The sequence below is a fragment of the Styela clava genome, chromosome 6 (assembly GCF_964204865.1).
Source record: "Styela clava chromosome 6, kaStyClav1.hap1.2, whole genome shotgun sequence".
Taxonomy (NCBI): Eukaryota; Metazoa; Chordata; class Ascidiacea; order Stolidobranchia; family Styelidae; genus Styela; species Styela clava.
In genome coordinates this window covers 2,022,413-2,033,394 of record NC_135255.1, presented here as the reverse complement: position 1 = coordinate 2,033,394, position 10,982 = coordinate 2,022,413, and the positions used below count along the sequence as shown (strand labels likewise).

At 37.3% G+C, this 10,982-nt stretch overlaps 1 protein-coding gene across 2 annotated transcripts; it reads right to left on the bottom strand.

The window, feature by feature from the left end:
* Positions 1–6,688: 6,688 nt before the first annotated feature.
* Positions 6,689–10,517, bottom strand: LOC120331602 (uncharacterized). Of its 2 annotated transcripts, XM_039398698.2 has the most exons (4): positions 9,537–10,503; positions 8,749–8,893; positions 8,550–8,659; positions 6,689–7,376 (listed from the first exon to the last, which is right to left on the bottom strand). In XM_039398698.2, exons 1-4 carry the CDS (start codon positions 9,786–9,788, stop codon positions 7,176–7,178), a joined length of 708 nt encoding a protein of 235 aa, XP_039254632.1. In that variant the 5' UTR covers positions 9,789–10,503; the 3' UTR covers positions 6,689–7,175. The 2 variants fall into 2 exon arrangements, with proteins under 2 accessions (XP_039254632.1, XP_077969824.1); XM_078113698.1 differs by lacking the exon at positions 8,550–8,659 and having other exon boundaries at positions 7,174–7,376; positions 9,537–10,517.
* Between the last annotated feature and the right edge of the window lie 465 nt (positions 10,518–10,982).

Genomic DNA, 10,982 nt, shown 5'->3' with positions numbered 1-10,982 from the left:
TTTCCGGCTCGAGTTATACCATGGTTATCAGTCGTTGGTGGTTATGACTGCTTCTCATGTTCTTATTTTTTGACATCTCTTCCGACAGTTGACAAAATGGTTTTACAAAATGGTTTACTCGTTTCATAACCATCAATATAATTCCAAAGATTTAACGACACGTACTAACCGCTAATTTCAGTCTAGTCTGTTGCAGCCCCAGATATATACAGGGGGTCCGCTTCTCTCTCATTTCTGTGGTATCAATTGAAGGCTCTTTCGTTTTGACGATGGACTTCCAACTTTTTCATGGCGCGTAATGCAATTATTATGGTATTTGACAGAAATCGAATATTTGCGTCAATTTTTCTTGCATAGCCTATTCGCCTGATCTTGATTCGTTTCTTGCTGTTGGCTCGTATTAGTGGCGAGGCGGCGTGGCTCATCGTGCTAAGCGTTAGGAATTGGTTTCATGTAACCGGTGGTCGGTTACGGCCTCCCCAACCATACCGTGCTAATTCTAACTGTTTTTTTTTTTTTCAATTTGCGTTAGTCGTGGATGATAATATGTCCAACGTACCAGTCAAAAGCGAACATTAACGACCACAGAACATTACCCAATGTGGTTTATTGTAATCGCTTCCCCATTTACATGTATTTGGCTATATTTTATCGATAATTCCGTATTTTGCGAGGCGATCTCAATGTCATTGCGTGGCCTGGTTTTGTAGTAAGCTACCGAAGCCATACCTATAAATAGAACTAGAGCGCGCTTCTATTCTTTTTTTGCGGGATCAACTGAAGACTTTGGTGTAATCTCTCCAATGGAAGTCATTGCGTTTTTATGAGCGCAGTCAAAAACAATTGTTTCCACTTATATCTTTTGTGTAATCGCCCAAACAGCAAATTTTTTTCAACATCGAGATCCATTTCAGGCTCTAAATTCCTAACTGAAATATAATTGTATTTGCATATCCAGTAAGTATCACATGTAGGCTACAAGTGCAGATGGTCAGTCAAATACATTACCGTACTTTTTATGGGTTACAAATTGTTTCATGGCTAAGAACAAAATAATTACCACCCTTTAAATATGGAAACATTCCCCAAAACTGCAAATCTGCTTTTGTATGGTTTAAGCAGTTGATGAAAATGAAACCCCAAAATCAGGATGTTCAAAACGAATTGAATATTCAAACCTATTACAAGTTTATTATATTGGAAGTAGTAGATTCTCGATTTTAGGAAAACTTTAAAATATCTAAATTTGCAAATTGTCGATTTTTAGACCTAAATTTGGCATCAACCAGTAAGGGAAAAGCATGTATTTCAAATATGATGGAAGCAAAGATATACAGAATATTGTAATATTCCAAATAAAGTTGTTCACAGTTTAGAACTTTAGAATATATATATTGCATATCAGTGGTGGCGCGTGGTCATTTTGACAACCGGGGCAAGCTACTGCGGGACCAAGTCACCCCCATCTACGGGGACAGGATGAGCGCTGTAAGTTCTCCCATCATTTTATGAGTATAAAAACCATTCCATCGGTAACAACCAATCAGCAAAAGCGACAATTTTTAACGATAAGAAAGTGTCTTTAAAACCGGTCCAAGTCAAGGGATTAATAAATATAGACATAGTTTATTTTGAAACCTCTTTCAAAAGGAAAGGCAATATGGGTACAATGACATATTAACAGAAACTTCGGGAAAGCAGACAAAACCTAAAATAAGGTTTAAAACGTTACTATGAAGAAAGGAAAGTTAATGCAAAGATAAGGACATGCGTCGCTCACTCATAGATATATATGCTGCTAGACTTCTACTGCTTGAACATATATGCAACACGCCGCGGTTTCTTGGAAGCAAAATGCTCAATAACGCGCTGATTAAAGTCATGCATCCCAGAAATAACGTCTCTGTGAATGGATAAAACAGCCAAGGAATTTAATCTATCTTGCTTCATTGTGTTTCTGAGATACGTTTTAATACGTTTCAGCGTGCTGAATGTTCACTCTGCGTCGGCGGAAAGAATAGGCGTCGTCAAAATGATGTCCAGAAATTTTGCAGACGCGGCAAAGGTAGTTACTAGAGTGTTATCTATGAGGAACCCATAGAGCGCGCAAGTTGATGTGATGTTCAAAAAAGTTTGATTGGTGTATATACATCGCAATTCATTTTCCAATTTACCCACGTTTATCATGGGGTAAAATTTGGAAACAGTAGCGAACAAATGGATGGGAAATTGACGTACAAATTTTGAAAAATGTTTGGGGTTCATCAAAGAGAACACGGCAAGGTGTTCAGTGCGCAGACGATCGCCTATTTGATTCACCAGAATGTCACAGCATTCCTTTGCAGACAAAATCAAACGCTGCGTTGTTTGCCCGCGGCGTAAAGAAGCACTCCATGTGTCGTCGTATTTTATTGTTTCCCGGATACGAGATACAGCATCGCAGAAGTCTGAAATACACGACTGCACAGACGCTCCATCCATTAGCCTTGACTGCAATGTGCCGTATAATACATCCACGTGATAGAATATTGTGGAGAAAAAAGCGAGAAAAAATGAAAACTCACCATCTTCTAGCAGACGCTTTAGACCTGCCGCCTCCCTCACAGAGCGTTCGTCCCAAACCGGAGAGCTCTGAATGCCATTGAAACACTCAATGAGCTCAGATCTAATTTCGGACACGCCCTGCACCACGCGTGATTGGAAGTTCCAACGTGTTGGTGCACAAGCTGGGAGACGGCGGCTACATATCTGGCGAAGGAGGTCAGAGCACTTCGGCGAAACGGAAAAAAATGAAGAAAACCCCGAAACATTTGCAAAAAATATACGGACGAGAGGGGTATCAAGACACATATTTTAAATAACGAGGTTAAATTGGTGTGCATAACAATGTGAAAAATGCGCATGAGGAAAATCTTCTTTTATATAAACTTGAACACCATGTTTCGACCCACTCATGACTGCCGCGCCGTCATAAGTTTGAGCTATCAATTTTGACTTCGCGTTGTAAGGCTGTAACACTTCTTTCAGTACAGCCGATATCCCGCAAGCCGTGCGATCAACGATTGGTACAAAGCTTTGAAATCTCTCGGTAGGTTTACCATCTTTCACAAACCGAAAAATCACAGCCAGTTGAGAAACGCACGTGCTGTCAGTTGTCTCGTCAGACTGAATCGAAAGGAACTGGCAATTCTCAATTTCCAGAGCCAAATGTCGTAAATAAATTTTATACATTGAGTCGAGCAAATCATTTTGGATATCCTTAGATGTCCCTTTCGAAACAGTTGCGGCATCAAGATGATCTCTCAATACTGTATCTAGGGATGCGGTGTATTCCACCATATCCAAAAATATCCCTCTATTAGAAGAGCCAGCCCGTTCATCGTGCCCACGGAGGGACAGCTAGTGACGACCAATGAACTTCAAAACATCTATCAATCGACCGAGAACATGGCGGTTTTTCTCGACGTTTTGTTGTGCCGATGAATAGAAACCGCGCGTCCTTCATCCAACTGTGCTGCAATATTAACATTTCCGAATGTTCGGTATTTTACTGCATTGTCCAGATGCTCCATAGAAGATTGATGATCCCTGGCACGCTCGGAAAGATGTTTAAGATCTCTAAAACCAAATTTACACCAACGTGAGTCACGGGCGGTAGCAAAAAGTAAGCAATAAAAACAAAAAAGTGCATTTTTGTCCTCGCTGTAACACAACCATTCGTGTTTTTTATACCAAGTTTCTGCGCAGAATGTACGCCGACGCTTTCCTCCGTCATGGGATTGTTCCAATGAACAATTTTTTGGTTGATATGGCCCAAGACGTTGTACCTCTAATTTTTGTTCCAGCGGCAGCTGCGAAAACGGAGTGCGAAGTAGTGCATCAACCTTATTCATTATGAGGTCTAAGGCTAAGAAATGCGAAGCCAAAAGAAGTGAGGAGCTCAAAAGGAATGTGGAATATCGAAAGCAAATGGACTAAAGGTCTCTAACTGATTCAAATAGCGAAACAAGCGACAAAAACGAAGGCGAGGAAACTATCAACTCTTCAAGCAACCAACGAACGAGAAGGAATGCGTGAATATGTCAACACGTTGTTGTAAGAAACGTCGGCATTGTGTCGTCATAATTTCGGGGCTAGCCCCGATCGGCCCCGATGATTTAGTAAAAGAAACAGAAAACAAACGAGACAAACGCGGCGATTGGAAGATAAAAGAGAGAATACGATATACAATGAGCAACCGGGGCAAAATCGGCGTCGCCCCGTCGACGTTCGGCGAAGGCTTTGCGAGCGAAAAATGAACCATGTCGGAAGAATATGGCTAGTGTAGACAGTCTGTGCAACTGATATTGAGGTATTTTTCGAATATTTTTTATTATACCGAAAAAACAACCGGGACATTGCCCCGGTTGGCCCTATTGACGCGCCGCCACTGTTGCATATATATTTAAAAAATATATATCCGTTCAGAGCGTATTCTGAATAGTTGAGTATTCGTTTTTGGCCATCCCGTTGAAATGCAAAACTTTACTTCAAAATTACGCTACATTGAAGAAGCATCACCATTTAGCTGGATCAAATCAAAATTAATTTTTCCAAAACTATTGGTACCATCTTCTTATAACACTTGGGTATGATAGAGCTAGCCTCGAGACTTTGCCCACATATTTACGCTTTATTTGAATAACACTGAAAAGTCAGTCATTGCAAAAGTTTTCAGCTCATTTGAATATTTTATGCACTTTCCAGTTTCTAACTTCAATGAAAATCTATTGAGGATTTATGAAATATAGGCTTTCTTCACACGATGAACACTTTTTCGTGGACTTTCACACAGCTTTAATGAATTTTGCATACTTGGGCAACCAATATGATTTCTTGTGACAATGCTTTAAGTCATTTTTTACTGCTATTAAATTCTCAATTCGTTTATTACTCCAGACCGCTGCGGTCCATATAAAATAACACAAACAAATAAACATAAGCAAAAACAAAAATAGAACAATAAATAAATACATAAAGCAGCTGATTCGACAATCAGATTCACAGTAGATCTCAAAAAGAGTTAATACAGTAACCTAGGAGGCCAATAGTGAAGTATAGAATTCGAGATAGCCCGTCACAAACAGTAGGCCTATCTGGGAATCAAATGATGAATGTATTAGGATGTTATTAGAATCCCTGCATCTCGTCATAAACAACCACAAATTTTTTTCTATGGAGTGCCTCGAAAAAGGAATTGTCTCCAGATGCCATTTTGTGACGGACATTCTCAGATCTAGAAACACACTGAATTACGCAATAAGCATTATTACCGGTATATGAAATTTTACCTTTTTCATAATTATATTTGTTAGAAAACAACCAGAGCTTGCAGCTGTAAATACTACAACAATACGCCCTAAATAAAAGGTTTTTCACAGTAGTGGAACAATTGACCAATTTTTTCAGTACTTTTCCATAGTGTGGGCTATAAAATAAATTGATTTGATCGGACAGACCCTGGGGCACAATGAGACAGTCCATTAAATTCAACGAAGTATGCCCTTAGAATCAGCATCATCGTCTGAAGGACTGTGAGACCAGTGGCGTAGCCAGGAGGTGGTTTTGCGGATCGACCCCCATTGAAATTTAAAAAAAATATAAAATCATTTTTTTGTATCATAGATAGCAATTTTCCGTTGAGACCCCCAAGACTACTAAAACACGCGTATTCCAGCGTCCGATCGGACCCGCCAACCCCCCCCCCCCCCCCCCCCTTTTAAAAATTTCTGACTACGCCCCTGTGTGGGAATTCAAATTTGGAGATTTAATATTTTAGAAATCAATGTTCAATCCCGACTGACAATTTCAATTACATTCGATTATTTTTTAACATTTATGATTGTGCTCTTTGTTAACCTGCAAATGAGTTGAGCTACTTTCTGACTACGCCCCTGTGTGGGAATTCAAATTTGGAGATTTAATATTTTAGAAATCAATGTTCAACCCCGACTGACAATTTCAATTACATTCGATTATTTTTTAACATTTATGATTGTGCTCTTTGTTAACCTGCAAATGAGTTGAGCTACTTCGTAGCCCGAATTTACATATATATATATAACAAAATTCGAGATTCAAAAATGGCAGACACAAATATGGAATAGATTTTTGAATTGAGAAGTCAATCATAGAACAGATTTTAGTTGCTCTGTTTTCATTTTCACCTCGCCGTGTAATTGAGCCGTGCCCGTATTATCTTTTTTAGTCGATAAATAAGAAAATATATCTTAATTAGTCTACGACCGTATTTAAACGAGCTGACGGCACAAGTCCCACTGTGGGTATACAAGCAAGTCAAGCTTCCAGTGACTTCAACCACCCCTCTGTCCGACGAAATTTTATCTACTTCCTAATTTTACGGTTCAGCCTTCTAGTGACTTCAACCTCCCCACCTTCCATCGAAATCACCCACCTCTCCCTTTTCAGTCTTTTGGTGACCTTTAACTATACCCCACCTTCCGTCGGGACAAATTTCATTTCTTGCGCTTCTAAACACGTCGTTTATATAAATGAATTGAATGGGCATTTGAAGATTGTTTCAGTTTTTTCTTGAACGATTCGTTCCAGAATATACCGAGTTTTATGGATTTCAGACTACACAAATATTGACATTTGTAGGCTATATGTCCTGATCACCACATTGAAGTTTTATTTTCGTTTGTAGCAAAAATTGATCCATGTTGGGCAGTGCCGTTTTCTAAAAAGTGTAAGCCACTGCAAAATCTACTTCCTCTGAAACAAATTACAGAACCTCACTGAAACAATGCATATACGGTTATTTCAATTTATATGTACATGCATAATGCCGTCTCTAGTTGCTCTATCAATTTCGTGACATTGTTAAAAACAATTTATTCCAGAGTTGACTCAGATTGAAATTTCATACAGACCTGTAGGTTGAATAACAATTTTCAAAAATGTTCATGATAATGATATTTCCGTTTTGGTGAAAGAGATAATGATATATACGTTATTCAATGCAGAGTGGAGATCACAAGACGTAATTAATACTATTATTGAATTCAAACGATAAATTTATTTACTCCTCTAAAACAGCTCTAACACTAAACTAATGTATATATATATAATCTAGAAATATTTACGACCGATAAAGAATCCTGTCAACATACTAGTTACGACCAAAGCACCAGTGGCAAGAATCGTTTTTTTGTTACTTGTTTAAAAGTCGGAGACTGCCATATATAGTCCAATAGTTCCCCTTTAACGTTAACGTGTGGAAACGGTTTGTTCGGTATTGGTTTATCCAAAAATTCACAAAGTGGAACCCAACCTTCTTTGCAATTGTAAAGCAGAAGTTTTTCTTTTGGACATTTCTGTAAAAAAAATAATTCTGAGAGCGTGATTTGACAACAACGTATTATAAAGTTAACAAGTTAAGTCCATTGTATATGGCTTATTTTTACATCACATTAATAAAAACTACAAAATGGATTGTAAAAATATAATATTAACAAGAGAGCAACGCTCAAATATATGGACACGTGGACTAGAGCGAAGCAGGGTTTACCTTTGACGTTACCGGTACCGTACCCTCAAAAAGTTCCGGGTTTTCAGTCGCAAGAATTTTCACAGTCAGCCGTCACGCTTGGCGGATTAAAAACCGTGTTCCCATAATTAAAAATTAATACAGCGCAATTTTGGATGAAATATTAGATCTCATAAGATTCATAGAAAATTCAGGAATAAATGAAAGTAATAGCCTTCTGGCAAAAAAATCAATCTTGAACCACTGAAAATTCCAAAGCAATTGGTCCAGTATTCGAGGAGAAAAGCGATTTTTTAATGATAATGACGAAAGAAAATAACAATAACAACAAAATTTTGAAACGATCGTTATGGCCACTAAACGCGTCCAAAAACAAGCATTAACAACAAGTTGATATTTATTGCACCGTGCGCATTGACGTAAGTTTTATCGTCTGCTATACCCATTTATGAAACTCCTTATACAACATAGGAATGTGAACAACCCGTAGCGTGTTAAACATGTTTCAAAAATGTGTACCACGCTTGCCCCATGTAGCATAGATGGTAAATATATATTGTGGGAAAACGGCATATACAGAAAATTTTGGGTATATTCTGCGTTAGACTAGAGTTTTAAGCAAATAGTTATAGAATTCAAATGAGGGAGATTCATACAAATCGAACAAGTATACAAGAAGCGGGACATTTTGGGACGCACTATCCCGCGTTACATATGTCATAGTAGGGGTGAACAGACGCATGTCAAACGGTAATTTCTGAACAATAACTATTATAAGGCGGATATTCAATTTGAGCATCCAAGTCTAGCAAACCAAGTTTAATATTTCTAATTTGACATTCCCTATATTACAAAGGTTCACATGATAAATATAATTGAAACAAAATTTTTAAAAAATGACTTAAAACGAAATCTAATTTCCTAGATATTAAAACTGGCACGTATATATTTGGTATTTTACTACGCACGCATGACTTTTCGTAATAAAGGCTTTACTAACGTGCAGAACGTGTGCGATGTGTCTTCTGTAGGCTTGTTTATGAGGTAAATCCAACGGAATTAAATTTGTCGTTCTCAAGTTATATCTTGGCCCACCCAAACAGAGCAGTCCTATATGAAAATAAAAATATTAATGTTGTTGATTTTTTAAAACAAATAAATTAGACTATTAGACTAACAAATATTTCTTTAAGATCTACCTGAGTCCACCGCAAAAGTAAAAAACTTTCTCCAAGTTGGGGACAGATAATTATAATATTTAAAATCCATCTCAGCACCTTTCTTGCAGTGATTGGACCAACTTTTAAACCAAGCATCATCATTATCTCTGACCATAAGTATAACCTATAATAATTTAACTGAAATATTATATATATATATTGAATATATGAATATTATATCTTATCACCTTTAGGCTACCGAGAATAAATTGGATTAACAAATTTTATGTTAATAAAATTATAATTTGTATTGTAAGTATTCGAATAATAAAAGTCTATTATCCGATAAACATAAGGAAATTATAAAAATAGAGCCGGGATGGTTTTTGTATATTTGCGTGTGTTGCAGTTGAATATGAAAATTATATCGAAATAACATTTTCATTTGTGCGACATATGCCTCCTTAAAAATGCTAAGCGCAAATTTGATATTATTACACACATTGTTTCTGTACAAGCAGTACTATACCCCTCCCTCAATTATATGAATATGCCAAATACGGTTTGATGATATTTGTCAAATCGAGTCGCAGATCAAGTCGTCTGTTATACAATGAGGGAATGAACTATGTAGTAGAATCAGCTACCTGAACCTTTGTATTATACTCACTTTTGTCGAGCTAAAATTCGAGTTTAGATCAACGTTCGAATAAGTACAAATGATGAGTTCAAAATGACAGGGAGTTGCGCGTGAAGGGTTATTAACTTGGAATTTGATCAACTATTTGAAAAGATTTGTGTTCACGCTAATTAGTTATGATACTCGCCTTAGCCTCTGGAAACGCCTCCATCGCTTCTTCCCAAAAGAAATAGAATGGTCCATCAATGGAAACTTCGACGTCTTCGTACATTCTCTGGAAATCTTCCACTGTCCAACCTTCACGTTCAAACCTCTTGTATTCGTTGCCAAAATAATCGAAATTTTCTGGGAAATCGTAGACGTTGTATCCTAATTCTGCCAATGCCGCATGGACGGATTTTGTACCACATTTACTCATTCCAGCACAAATAATTTTCATGTTCTAATTTTAGTGTATTGTCTAATCAAGCCTGCGCAGTATAACAGTACTAAAATGATGCTAGCATAGTATTAGAGATCAACGCTTATTTACATCGTACCAGGATATTAGCCTCGTCGATATTGTTAGGTCTGTTCACAGTAGCGAACCATAAAAATAGCAAACTTTAATCTGCATTATAAAAGGCTAAGAAATTGAAACATAATTCCACTTATTGTTTAGTCCATAGTCTACACTCGACCCTAGAAGAAAAAACGAGACTAAGTTATTGCAAGATAAATAGGGCTGAGCACATGACTCTTTTCGTCCCAGTTAGTTATTGATAAAACAGGTTTACTAGGTATTGGAAAATGCCTAGCCCTAAAAATAAAACAACAGTTCGTGTAGGTTCAAGTCAAACGTTGTAAGTCTGAGATAGCACACAAATCTTTTTCGAAAAATTTTAGGCACCGCACCGCAGTGGAATTATATTCACGGATGATTTGAATCAAACGTCGGTCTAATATATATATTACTGATGACCAGTTACGATACTAAACCTATGTTTATTGTCTGTAAATGTGGTCATCCGGGTCTGGCCGCTGGAAATCTCGCAAAAGAATTCAGTAATCACACAGATAGCTAACTTAACACTCCTACCCGAACAGGATATATATCGGTGGCTGTCCACGCTTCCATTTGCAATGTATACTTTTCCTTCATAGTCCTTTAAAGATCCAATTTTACGCAGTTTGTCCAAACGTCATTCAGTAAACAAAGTCTTATACAAAGTTCAATAGTATACTGATTATACAAGCATGCTAAGAAACCAAATGCGATTTATTTATACGCCTGAGGTCAGTCAGCCATATGAGTGTATTGAGGCAAAGCGAACTACTGCATAATATAAAAGCAAATTGTACCTAAAATTTCCGTCTCCAAGCGAATGAACAATGAAAAGTGATTTTTGGGGGATGCACTTTCACCAAATGACAGTTTTTTATGTTTCTCTACGTTTCGTTATAATGTACAATAGACTTTGGCAATTTAAAATTCAGCCCATACGGTAAGACAAAATGTGATCTAAACAAACAAGTTTAACACATTAGCTCTCATGGAAATGCAGTCTGCAGAGCATGTATTTACAGTTTCAGTAGTTTTGGTCAGATCGTTCAGTTTGTTTGCATAGTTTTCTTCATCTTTCTAATATGTTTC